Source organism: Chelonia mydas, chromosome 3 (assembly GCF_015237465.2).
Source record: "Chelonia mydas isolate rCheMyd1 chromosome 3, rCheMyd1.pri.v2, whole genome shotgun sequence".
Classification (NCBI taxonomy): domain Eukaryota; kingdom Metazoa; phylum Chordata; order Testudines; family Cheloniidae; genus Chelonia; species Chelonia mydas.
In genome coordinates this window covers 52,526,899-52,541,030 of record NC_057851.1, presented here as the reverse complement: position 1 = coordinate 52,541,030, position 14,132 = coordinate 52,526,899, and the positions used below count along the sequence as shown (strand labels likewise).

The window sequence follows — 14,132 nt, the reverse complement described above, 5'->3', positions numbered from 1 at the left end:
AATTTAATAACTATGGTGGCTTATGCTGATGTAAGTTAGGTCAACATAATTTTGTAGGGTAGACATGGTCTCAGAAAGTCACAGCTAATTACAAGATGGAGGAGACTGTTTAGCAGAAGTAGTTAACACATATTTCAAGAGACCACTCAAGGTGAAGTGGCCCATTAAAATCCCTCCCGTCACAAGGATGAAAGGAAGTGGGGGGGAAGCAGCTAGGTGGGTTGTTTTTAGTGTCTAGCAAAGTTATGTATTTAAGCTCGTCTTTTCAAAGTGTTGTGCAGGATTCCTTTGAGGATGAGGACTGATATGTCAGAGATAGAGTGATCACTATGTAGTGTTTTTGTTTTTATCTTTTTCCTGTGTGAATTTATTAGAAAGGATAGTGATTGTATGGTTTCACCTACATAGTTGGTATTGGGGCATTTAGTGCACTGGGAAAGGTATACCACCCGTTGTGACAGGTATGGGTAGGACCCATGGATCTTGAAAGGTGTGTGGCAGGGGGTCCATTGTAGCAGTGGAAATATGTCTGCAGGTTTTGCATCTGTTGTTGTGGAAGGTTCTGGTACCACTTTGAGTTGGTGTGTCCTGGTCTGTGGGGAGCTTGCTTCTGATGATGAGCTTGGAGAGGTTGGGGGCTGTTTGAAGTCCAGAAAAGGGGGTTCAGGAAAGATTTCTTTCAGGATGGGGTCCCCATTGAGTATGAGTTATAGCTGTTTGATGATACCCGTTATGGGTTCCAGTGTAGGGTGGTAGGTGACAACTAGGGGTGTGGGGTCAGAAGGGGTTTTATTTTATCCAGAAATAACCTGCTTCAGTATAGAAATCAAAACCCCTCCAACCACACACCTCTAGTTAACATACATGTTAAGTTTATAAGAATGTGTTCAAATGTTTGGCCTTTATGAAATGCTTGTGCATTACATTAGTCTCACTTATTATATCTATATCCAATGTTATAAGGTAATATTTAAGGGCATGTCTTCACTAGCAATGTTAAAGCGCTGTCGCAATGTTAAACCACCACACTAGCAATGTTAAGCCATCTCCATGAGGGGAATGGCTCCCAGCGCTGGTGCACTGTCTACACTGGCACTTTACAGCACTGAAACTTGCAGCACTCAGGTGGGTGTTTTTTCACACCCACGAGTGAGAAAGTTACAGCGCTGTAAAGTGCCAGTATAGACAAGCCATAAGTGTTTGCTTTGTAACGATAAAATTGTTTGCTATGAAACTGAAAACCCCCATAGTCAGGAGAGAAGCATTGCCAAGTGATTGCCAAGCATTGCCAAGAGATACTAGTTTACTAGTGAGACACTAGGTGTCCTGCCCAACAAAAGAAGGCTTATAGACACCAGGCACACCGTTATGGAACATCAATGGACAAAAGACTCCATTGATTGATCCCCCCATACCCACACCCATGAAGAGGGGATGTGAACATAACCATCCCATCACAGTTTGAACTCTGGGGGAAGGGAATAAAACTCCCTGACCAGAAGGAACTATATCACTATGCTACTTGGAATTTGGAAAGGGCAATATTTCTAAGGTTAAACAACGATCCCCAAGCTGCTCAGCTTCAGTTAGCCCTGAAGGACATATAAAGCTTGCAGATTAGAGCGGCTTCTAGTGCTATTTGGAACCTAAGACTGTAACTCATTTGTGTGTATATGTTTACCTGTTTTAACCTTGTAAATAACTCTTATTTCTTTTTCCTAGTTAATAAACCTTTAGTTAGTTTATTATAGGATTGGCTTCAAAAGTTGTCTTTGGTGTGAGAACTAGGATGCACTTGACATGGGGTAAGTGACTGATCCTTTGGGACTGGGAGTAACCTGAATATTGTTGTGATCTTTGGTGCAAGGTACCATCTATCACTAAGGCTGGTTTTCTTGGGTGGCAAGATAGTCTACCTTGGCCACTCTAGCTATCTGTGACTCCATCTTAAGGCTATTACAGTGCTTGATTCTTGGTTGGTGAAATCTAATTATAAAACACACAACCAGTTTAGGGTTTATGCCCTGATTTGTAACAGTCTGCCCGGAGGCTGGCACCCATGTTCATGAGCCACCCAAGACAGGCTAATAGTAGTCACTGCAAATTATGGCAACCAGATGAAATACTCAAAATTGCCTTACAATCTGGGTCATTTCAAATGCATTAGTACTCCATGCCCTAGATGAACTGATACTTCAGAGATAATTAAAGCCCCTAATAGGTTGAGTCCAGGTTGATGACATCTTTCATATGTTCTATTATTTTAGTATCCTGTCTCGGTCTTCACTGGCATTATGAATGTTGTACAGCTGCTCTAACAAGGCTTTTAAAAAGTAAATCAAAACAAAATTTTGAATACACACACACAGAGAAAAGCTTTACATGATTTAGTCTTATAATGACAATTGATGTTTAGGTTTTACTAATGGTATTTGCTGAGGCTGATTACTATCACACTACAATATGCACAATAAGGTCTATGGGCAAATAAAAAAATAGTAGAAATATTGTCAACAAAATCAACATTTATCCAGCGAGTTAAGCAATTCATTATATATATTATATATATATATATATATATATATATATATATATATATATACACACACACCAAAATTATTAATTATAATGTCTCAAATTGAGATATATATATACACACACTAAAATTATACAGTATATACAATGATTCAAATAGCAATTTGAGACATTAGAATTAGTAATTTTAGTATATATATATATTATATACATTATATATTATGACAGGTTTCAGAGTAACAGCCATGTTAGTCTGTATTCGCAAAAAGAAAAGGAGTACTTGTGGCACCTTAGAGACTAACCAATTTATTTGAGCATAAGCTTTCGTGAGCTACAGCTCACTTCATCGGATGCATACTGTGGAAACTGCAGAAGACATTATATACACAGAGACCATGAAACAATACCTCCTCCCATCCCACTCTCCTGCTGGTAATAGCTTATCTAAAGTGATCACTCTCCTTACAATGTGTATGATAATCAAGTTGGGCCATTTCCAGCACAAATCCAGGTTTTCTCACCCTCCGCCCCCCCCCCCCCCACAAACTCACTCTCCTGCTGGTAATAGCCCATCCATTGCAAAAGGAAAAGGAGTACTTGTGGCACCTTAGGAGAGTGAGTTTGGGGGGGGGGGGGGGCGGAGGGTGAGAAAACCTGGATTTGTGCTGGAAATGGCCCAACTTGATTATCATACACATTTTAAGGAGAGTGATCACTTTAGATAAGCTATTACCAGCAGGAGAGTGGGGTGGGAGGAGGTATTGTTTCATGGTCTCTGTGTATATAATGTCTTCTGCAGTTTCCACAGTATGCATCCGATGAAGTGAGCTGTAGCTCACGAAAGCTTACGCTCAAATAAATTGGTTAGTCTCTAAGGTGCCACAAGTACTCCTTTTCTTATTATATATTATATATATTATTAATAGAATTATTAATTCTAATGTCTCAAATTGCTATTTGAATCATTGTGTATACTGGCAGGCTTCTAGTATATGCATAGCATAACATGGACTACTTTTTGGATTTTATTTAGGATCTTAAGCTTTATATTCAGGTTGTGAGAGATGAGAAAGTAGGAGATTCACTTACTCAAGCATTCACTTTTAAATAGAGTAATAAACTAGATAACAGATGACGAAACACCAAAACACAAGTTTAGAAGAGGATGCCAATCATATAGACAGCAGGTATAAAGTACATACTTGCATGTTTTGATTTTCAAATATTTGATAAAAGAAATTCCTATTTCTTACCTACATTTCCAGTCATTAGGTATGAATTCTGAAAGTCCATCATCCCCATTCCAACAATGTGTATAAAATCTTCAATCACCTGCATTAGCTCCACTGATCCTGGATAGATCTAATAAATGAAGGTCAGATACACAATAACTGCAAGAGTTTCCCAAACTCTGTAGCATTCACATAAAATACTAACGAAGTCCAATAAAATGAGCTGGGACATTCAAAAGCTAAATTGTACTCATAATGTTTTAATATCCAAACTTTTAAGTTACTGCAAAACAATATGTTTTAGTCTTCAATGCATCATTTATCCCCAGGTAAGATTTCTCTCAATATCATTCGAAATCAGTTTTGTCCAAGAACTGTGGGATGTTTGCCCATAAATTAATGCACCTATCAGAAAAGGATTCAAATTCTTTGCTTTCCACAGCTCTCAGTAACAGTTACTGTATTTCAGAGTCATATTCCAGGAACAAATTTAGAACAAATTTTGCTTTCAAATCTGTGCAGGCAACCTCCAACAATGTCGACAGGAGTTGTGTATGTATATGAAGGCTAAATTTGGCCCTTAGTTCTTTGCAGTATGGTATCATCTTTGCTGCTTTGAAACAGTATTTAACTATAAAATGCTTTCCTGAATTTGTGTGTATTCATTTTTAACGTTATTATTAGTGCTAGCACAGTGTTAAAGTAGTAAACTAAAGGCATCCATATTGATCTCTGCAACAGCAGAATTGCAAAATGGTAAATGGCTAGTCCATTTACAAGAAAACATATTTCATTTTCATGGTCCTGAGAGGGCATTAGGACAAAAAATATGTATTCATTATGCAATAGTATCAAGAGATTAGAAACCATTACATTTATTAACAAATTTAGCAGATAAACTGATATCATATACAACATATACATCAGTAAATCATTGAAGGATTATTGTCTGTGTCATGGACAAGGGATACTTTCCTGTAAAATAAACATTTATATATTTTAAAAAAATGGATATCCTGCTGCACACAATACATTTTTTGTCCTCATGCATGCCCCTTCCTATTGTTTGATGTGTCTAGCTCCAGAGCCTCTGAGACCAAGGTGGGCAATTGCATGCTGGGTTCTGTAGTGTATGGAAGCCCTTATATTAAAGATTTGGGCAGCAACAACATACTTTCTTTTATACTAATTAATTGTGGTGTTCCAGATCCTGGCAAGGTGCAAATGCTGCCCTGAGTGATGCAGATTTACATTTTATTTTTCTAATGACTTCTTGTAAGGTGACAAATGTTTTAATATCAGTATCACCCATACACCAAACAAGCCGTATGTGTTCCTGGACTGAGTACGAAGGGTGCATTTCAATCAAAACAGTCTGTTGCCAGTATTCACTCCAGTTAGAATTTCACAGTAAATAACCGCAGGAGAAACCATTAAGCCATAGGTGTTACGTGGGTGCTCTCTATCTGTGTATATGTAAAGTATGTAGTTAATACATAAAGTGCCAGTAGATGGTGATAAAGAATATGTAGCATAATTTCTGAGTGTTGCAGGCCCAATAAAAAATTATTGTTGTAGCCCGAAAATGGCGTCCTCCAGGAAGCTCTTTACATCAGCTCTTAACAAAAGGCATGTATTAAAGTGGGTGCTGTATATTTGTATTCTATATAATCCATAATTAATGGTTTCTGATGCTGGCAGTTAATTTAGAAAAAGGATGTTGAGTTGCTGCAGGTGTTTTCTGATAGAAAGTCAGCAATTTATTGATAGTGAATTAGGCTTTCTTTCTACCAGAAAGAACAATGCAGAGCACAATCTCAGGGATCCAAAGTAGCGTACAAATGCAGTTTAGAATCATAGAATCATATCCAACCTAAAGTTTGCTTAAAGCAAATCCTCTTATGCAAGCTAGCAGGAAAAAATGGTGAAAATTCCCTTGGTTTTCAAATCTTAACTCTGTTGTCTTTAGAAAGAACACAGAATTAGATGGCTTAGCGCTGGAAAAAGAATTCTCTCTCTAGCACTTTCAGCTACTTAATGCTGTTTATACTAAGTGAAATATTCATCTAATATCTATATTTTTCATGATTATTTGCTGTGATGAGCTTTGTATAAGAACTTTAAAATGCTTTTGCACAGGATTTATTAGTTTCAGACGCTTTTGTTTCTGTCCCATAAAATATGACTTTATTTTTAACTGTACCTTAGCATGTTTTCATTCCATAAAACAGAGAAGTCTAATGACTATTTGATGAAAAGAAAAATAAAACTACACCAGACCTGAAACAAGGACTTAGCACTGCCTCAAAAATAAACAATAAATTAGGGCTGTTGATTAATTGCAGTTAACTCATGCGATTAACTCAAATAAATTAATCACGATTAAAAAATTAATTGTGATTAATCGCACAGTTAAAGAATAGAATACCAATTGAAATGTATTAAATACTTTTGCATATTTTTTACATTATCAAATATATCAATTTCAATTACAACACAGAATACAAAGTGTACAGTGCTCACTTTATATTATTTTTATTACAAATATTTGCACTGTAAAAATGATAAACAAAAGAAATAGTATTTTTCAATTCACCTCATACAAGTACTATAGTGCAATCTCTTTATCATGTACGTGGAACTTACAAATTTAGGTTTTTTTGTTACATACCTGCACTCAAAAACAAAACAATGTAAAACTTTAGAGCCCACTAGTTAACTCAATACTACTTCTTGTTCAGCCAATCGCTAAGAGAAACAAGTTTTTTACATTTACAGGAGATAATGCTGCCCACTTCTTAATTACAATGTCACCTGAAAGTGAGAACAGGCATTCATATGGCACTGTCGTAGCTGGTGTCACAAGATATTTACATGCCAGATGTGCTAAAGATTCATATGCCTCTTCATGCTTCGGCCATCCTTCCAGAGGAGATGCTTCCATGATGATGACACTTGTTAAAAAAATAATGCGTTAAATAAATTTGTGACTGAATTCCTTGCAGGAGAACTGTATGTCTCTTGCTCTGTTTTACCCGTAGTCTGCCATATATTTCATGTTATAGCAGTCTCGGATGACGACATGTTGTTCATTTTAAGAACACTTTCACTGCAGATTTGACAAAACGCAAAGAAGGTACCAATGTGAGCTTTCTAAAGATAGCTTCAGCACTCTACCCAAGATTTAAGAATATGAAGTGCCTTCCAAAATCTGAGAGGGATGAGGTGTGGAGCATGCTTTCAGAAGTCCTAAAAGAGGAACACTCTGATGTGGAAACTTCAGAACCCAAAACACCAAACAAGAAAATCAACCTTCTGCTGGTGGCATCTGACTCAGATGATGAAAATGAATATGCATCGGTCTGCAGTGCAATAGATAATTATTGAGCAGAACCCGTCATCAGCATGGACACATGCCCTCTGGAATGGTGGTTGAAGCATCAAGAGACATATGAATTTTTTTGCGCATCTGGCATATAAATATCTTGCGATGCCGGCTACAACAGTATCATGCAAACATCTGTTCTCACTTTCTGGTGACATTGTAAACAAGAAGCAGGCAGCATTATATCCTGGAAATGTAAACAAATTTGTTTGTCTGAGCAATTGGCTGAACAAGAAATAGGACTGATTGGACTTGTAGGCTCTAAAGTTTTACATTGTTTTATTTTCGAATGCAGTTATTTTTTGTACATAATTCTACATTTATAAGTTCAACTTTCAGGATAAAGAGATTGCACTACAGTACTTTTATTAGGTGAATTGTAGAATACTATTTATTTTGTTTTTTACAGTGCAAATATTTGTAATAAAAATAAACATAAAGTGAGCATTGTACACTTTGTATTCTGAGTTGTAATTGAAATCAATATATTTGAAAATTTAGAAAACATCCAAAAATATTGGAATAAATTGTATTCTATTATTGTTTAACAGCATGATCAATTGCGTGATTAATCACAATTATTTTTTTAATCCCTTGATACCCCTAAAATAAATATATAAATAATTAGGACAGGATTTGGGAGTACTACTGAGACTATTGAGGGCAAAATGTGAAACTCTACTTTGGTAATTTTTGAAAGTAAATAGCAACATAGGCAAATCTTACCTGCTGTGCATCTTCCCATTTCTCTTTGTTCTCTTCATCTAGCAGGTTACTAACTATTTGAAAGAAGTTCTGCAAAATTGAAATAAAAAAATCAAAGTAAAATGAAATTCAGAAATATAACAAATGCTCATGACATTAAGTTATAATTAAGAATGATTTTGTATTGTTGTGACAGAGGCCCATTGGCGGTTCACCACTCTGTGTCAGCAACTCTTGTCAGCTGTACATACCTTGTACATCTGTGGAAGGTGCTGACTGAGGAAAAGTCAGCCATAGCTGGGAAGAAGGAAGACTGGTGAGAGAAACCATCTTGACCACAGACTGTACCTTGTTAGATTAAGTTTTAGACTTTTAGATGAGTGTTTTCACTTTGATTTGCTTATAACTCTTTCTAACTTTATTCCTTTTACTTGGCATCACTTAACCTATGTCCTATTGTTAATATTTTTGTTTTAATTTTTACTAGAAACCAGCTCAGTGCTGTGTTTAAAGGGAAGGGTATATTTACACCTGTTAAGTTAATAAGCTGTGATGTAATTTTATTTCTTTAGAGGAACAAACAAACCTTATTATTTCTCTAAACTGTCCAGAAGAGGGCTAGACATGGCACATGGTTTGGGGGAAATTCATGAGGGGTGTGTGTTGGGATCACTTGGGTGGTTGTAATCAAGGCTGGTGGAAGCCAAATAGGGGCTGTAGACAGGCTTGGGTCAGAGCTGCTGAACCAGGACTATCTAACACCGAGACACTTCAGGGTGTGACCTGGATACTTGTAGACTGGTTTTGAGCATCCCAAGATGGGAGCTAAAGCAGCAAAGTATTTTAAGGCACCTAGAGTTGCAGGGCAAGTGGTGACTCTTACTGGTCTGGATTGTACCCCAAACCCCATAACAATTGTCATTACTGATGCATGTTTGTGGTCTATTTCCTGCCACCAGTATAAGAGATCAACCAGACACTACAATAGAACAAAGAAGGGCGGAGTCCACTTTGCAGAGAGGCTTAGACCACAAAATTATTCTGTCCAGCCATATAGCCATGGGCTCAGTATTACTGGTTTAGGTAATAAAAACTAACCAAAATCTTTTCAATATCCATATTTAACCTATTGGTCTCTCCAAATTTTCCTGTGTCTCTGCATTTTCTGGTTTCAATCACCACGAGATTGAAAACATAATGAAATACTTTGACACAGGCTAGTTGTATTTCCATTCCAGCTAAAACCTAGAGTACTGGAAATCTCAGAAGAAAACATCCATATTTCCAGAACCAAACCATTCAGATTTGCTCATCGCTCATTAATACTAACAAGGATTCCACGTCACTTGCCATGGAATTTTTAGCGAGATAAGTTTGGGAAACAGAAAAAATAAAATAGACAAAATATCTTTTTCACTATACAGTAATGAATGTACCAGTGGAAAATATTTCCCAAACCAAGGGGTAGAAAATAATGCAGTGGCATTATTTTATACTTAAACAGTGCAAGATTTCACTTCAGATACAATATGGGCCTAAAAACTTTATAAGAGTCCTTGCACCAAAGCAAAAGCCCCATTAACTGATGAAGAATTTTGCTTGTGGATTTTTGGACTGGGTTCTTTGTGGTGCACAGGATAAGGCAGAATTTGGTGAATCAATTTTACTTTTGATTATATTGCCCAACTCTAAGGCCAAGCCAGTAAATCCACTCTTTCAGCATCAGCACCAGCATTAATACAGTTTCTAAAATAATGCAGGAAGTGAATTTAGCCTTTGCATTCACACAACAGTTTAATTGTACTGGTATAGTTGAAGTGGTACAATGCTACTTGTGTGGAGACACTTACACTAGTATAGATTATTGATATATGGTAATGGAAATAAGTTAAACCAGTATAAGAACATTTGTACTAGTATAGTTGTCTCCACGGTAGAGGGTTGCCCTTGTTTGTGTGTGTGTGTGTGAGAGAGAGGCACCAAACCAAAAGATCAATTATCCTCTCAGCTCTACTCCTGAGTACAGTGCAATGGTTGTGAGAGATGGGCCAATGTTTACTGGGAAGTACTTTGACAGTACTTGTTTTTAATCTACATTTGAATGGAGGTCTCTGGCAGTAAAATATTGTAATAGGTTGCCTTTAGGGGCTTTGAAGCAGGCACCTCACCCAGAACCTGGTAAAGGAGACTAGGTTTAATTCCGTCTCCTTAGGCAGGGAAAGCTTAATACATTTCCTTTTGCATGCAGTAATGTCACAAAAGGGTTAATGATGTTTCATGTCCCCCTCTTGAGAACATGTGGTCCAATGGCATTTTTGGAGTAGAGGGGTTATGTGGTTGTGAGATGAAACAGAGTGCTGTATATTAAGCAGAAGTTTTGGTTGCGAGAATATCTGGAAAAATACAGAGCAAGAAAGGTGTTATTATTAGGATAGGGTAGAAGTGCCTGGCCCAAGGCCTCTACCAAAGGCAACTGCCTGTGCACCATTTTTAAGTCCCTACTTGTTTCAGAAAACAAAACTTGTACACATTTTGAAAATAAACAAATTACACTAAAAATACCTGACTCAGTGTCATCAATTTCTGCTCCAAATGGGAGGCCCCAAAACTCTTAACAAAATGATAACAATAAATAAACTAACAGGCAGTCTATGGTCTCTCTCCAACCATGTGTCAGCTACTTTTCAAAAAAGTAGCTGTCTTTTTAGGAGGCTTAAACAGAAAATATATAATTGCCTCTAGGTGTTACTTTCTATGTTTGGTTGCCCCATGTATTGAGTGTCTTTACGCAAATCAGAAGAATGACACCTAAAGTCACAACCATCTTTAAAAGCTAGACAGCTTTTAAAGCATACTTTAAAAAAAAATTTCTTTCAAGTGTTTCTCAGAACTTTCTTTTTTAATTCCATCAGCTGCATCCCCTCCACTTTTATCTACAATTTCTTTTGTCTGTAAGAGTTAAGTTTTTTTTTGTGCAGAGCCTGTTCAGCTCAAATCTGTATCAGTTTTCTTGCACTCATACAATTTTGTCTGCAGTCTGTTAATTATCTAATGATTTTTATATTCATTTATAAAAGATTCCTGTAGCTGTCATTAACTTCAGTTAGAGTAATGGATACTCAGAAGCTCTGAAAAACAGATTGTGAGTGACTTACTCAAGGTCACGAAGGAAGTCACTTCAGAAATTAGATTAAGGATCATATGCTCTCCTTTCTCCTACACCATTAGTTTTACCATCCCCCCCCTCCCCCGGAAGGGATGTTGTGAAGAATTAAGTAGCATTTTAAAAATGATATTTACTGTAAGTACAAAGTATTGAGGCTAGTCAGTGACAGAGATGAAAACAGAACTAGTTGTTCCTAGCTCCCAGATCTCTAATCAATGCACTAACTACACCAGTGATACTCAAATTGAGGCTTGTGAGCTGCAAGTGGCTCTTTAATGTGTCTCCTGCAGCTTTTTGCAGCACATGATATTAAAGTTATTGAACAATCAGGATGCTTTTATTGTTATTAACCAATTAAGTGACCAACTTGCACTAAGTTATTAACTTATTTTCTGTGAGAATTATATGTATAATATTTATTATTTATAATAATAATATAAATATACTATTCTCACAGAAAATAAGTTAAAAACTTAGTGCAAGTGTATATATATATATATATTTTTTTTTTTCTCACAGGAAAATATAAAATTAAATATTTCTTCTGTCATACTGTTTAAATAGTACTATAGTAAATGAAACAATGAATTCACACTATTGTGGGTCTTTTGGGTAATGCTGATGGCTAATTTGGGTCCTGAACCACTGAGGTCTGAGTATCACTGAATTAGACCATGCTCCCTCTTCAGAATATTCCCATTCTCCATAAAAATATTGCACATGAGATTTTGTGAATAAAATTGATTTTTAAGAATTTTTCAGTACCAAAGTTCTCATGACTGGAAATATCAAAATTTGGGGAATATAAAACTGCACAAAATTAGGGAAAACATTTTCACAAAATAAAATATTCACCAATTTAACCCGGCTCCTAAAGTTTACCTCTAACAACATATGGTTTTGGGAGAATGGGAAGCTTCCTCTTTGCATCACATGAAGGAGGATCACACTGAAAACACTTATTTTCCTCCATAGTCTTACACTGTCCCAAGGGAGGAAGCTAATGATGCCATTTAAGATGTGAGAATTACATTGCCAATAATTTACATTGCTAATAATGATTCAGCAAAGCACCTACATATGTGCTTTAGGGCTTTGCTGAACTGGAACAAAAGATGACTTAAAAAATGACTTTTTTAAAAAAATGACATAACTGAAGGCACGGTCTTCCTCCCAGTGAAGTGGGTAGCAAAAATTTCATTGGCTTCAGTGATACAAAATTGGATGATAGGAATGCATAAGGGAGGGAACATTGGGGATCAATGCAGTAATGAAAACAGAGAAGAAAATGGCTCAGGGATTGATCTGGTGCCCACTGAAATCAGCAGGAATCTGTTCACTGACTTTAATGGGTCTTGGATATGGCCCTCGGTATTTATCTACTCAAGCACTTAGAGTATCCATTCACATTCAGCACTGCATCGTGAGGACTATAAATACAATAATCCATCATAAAATATACTCTGCAAATTAAATGTCAAGTAATTTAACCTACAAAATTCTTTCCAAAGGAGATCCTTCACCTCTAAGAGTTTTCCTCTTTCAGCTCTCAAGATATGTAAAAGGATGCAAGGCTCACATGGATATTTTCAAATGTCTCTACATTTCAGAAAGGTTAATTAAGGACCATGCAAACAGATTTTCGTGTCAAAAATGCCCATAGAGATTTATTGGTTGTTCTTTCTTTCTTTCCTTGTTTTTTTTAATGCCTTATTAGCACAATGTAAGACACCTACAAGCCATATCATTTTTCAATTTACATATGCTTTATATCCAAAACTAGTCTAGTATCTAGGAATTATATTTTTCCCAACCAAATTTATATTCTGGATGCTAAATAATGTTCCTTTTCCTTTTTAAGTAACAAACATTTTAATTTGCCACTTGAATAGGAAGGTATTAGATTCCTATATATTCTATAACTGAATCTATATATAGACATAGGCCCGCAGTCCTTGACTTCAGTGAAGTTTTAAGAGTTCATTAATGCAAGTTTGGGCTCTTAGATCTTAGTCCCAGTGAATATTTTATACATTTGTGTAACTTGCCCTTGTGTAAAATCCATATTAGGGACCAAATTATGTGCTGACTTATACCACGAACACCACCCCTGGCTTCAGAACCATTGCACAAGATTTAGGTCAGCAAAGTATTTGTCCCTGCATTTGTCACAGTTCATATCTAAAATGATAAATGATAAATGGCTACACTATAGAAAATGAAGAGTGCCTGGAAAATCTCCAGTGTCAAAGGTGTCCTGTCTGTGGAAGGAAGAGGTTGCTAGAATGACTTGTCAAAAATATTATAGCACTTGTACAATATTACCTTTCAGTCTTTGTGTCACCTTAAACATCTGGTCTCTCTCTTTGTCTCTCTTTGAGAACAGTGCTCTGTATTTGTATTAGCTCTCTTTTCATGTTCTTGAGTCTTATGGTCTATGTCATGCTTATTTTGTAATGGGTTGTTGTATGTTATCTTATAATGTGCATACTCTTCTCTCCTGCTTTAGATTATCTATATCTCTTTATTGGCAGAGACTGTATGTTTACGTAGGTTTCTTTTTTAAAAAAAGGTTTTGAAAAGCATTTATATACATTTTAAATTTAAAATAAATGTGCATACAGTATGGGTGCATTTATAAATAAATATACATGGACTTGTCTACAGACTGGCCTGATTTTCATTTGCAGTTAGTTCCTTTTATACCAGGCTGGCAATGTACATAAGAATGGCCAAAGGTCCATCCAGTCCAGTATCCTGACTTCCGACAGTGGCCAATACAAGGTGCCCCAGAGGGAATGAACAAAACAGGTAATCATCAAGTGATCCATCAAGTGTAAAAGGAACTTAGAGTGGGAGTAAATCACATTTACAGTGCCAGGATGGTGTCAAGGAGAATCAGGCCCTTTATGTATAATAATAGATACACGCATTTTAGATTAATATCTAGAATATATTTAGAAATATATAGATAGTTAAGACCACTGATGCTTATTAATCATAATTAATGCGCTGACTGACTTACTGTATAAATCTAACATTTTTATAGCACTTGTAATGAAGGGACCTACGTGATATCCAATAATTAACAAAGGGACTTGGGTGATAT

The 14,132-nt window shown here is 36.3% G+C and overlaps 1 protein-coding gene across 9 annotated transcripts in view; it reads right to left on the bottom strand.

Moving 5' to 3' along the window:
* The window catches only part of ADGRB3 (adhesion G protein-coupled receptor B3), a 616,055-nt gene that overhangs the window by 281,994 nt on the left and 319,929 nt on the right, over positions 1-14,132 (bottom strand). For all 9 annotated transcript variants that reach the window (XM_043542447.1, XM_043542448.1, XM_043542449.1 and 6 more), the window contains 2 exons: positions 7,879-7,947; positions 3,789-3,897 (listed from right to left, as the gene is read on the bottom strand). In XM_043542447.1, coding sequence (XP_043398382.1) covers positions 3,789-3,897; positions 7,879-7,947 — 178 coding nt within the window. The remainder of the gene's footprint in view (positions 1-3,788; positions 3,898-7,878; positions 7,948-14,132) is intronic.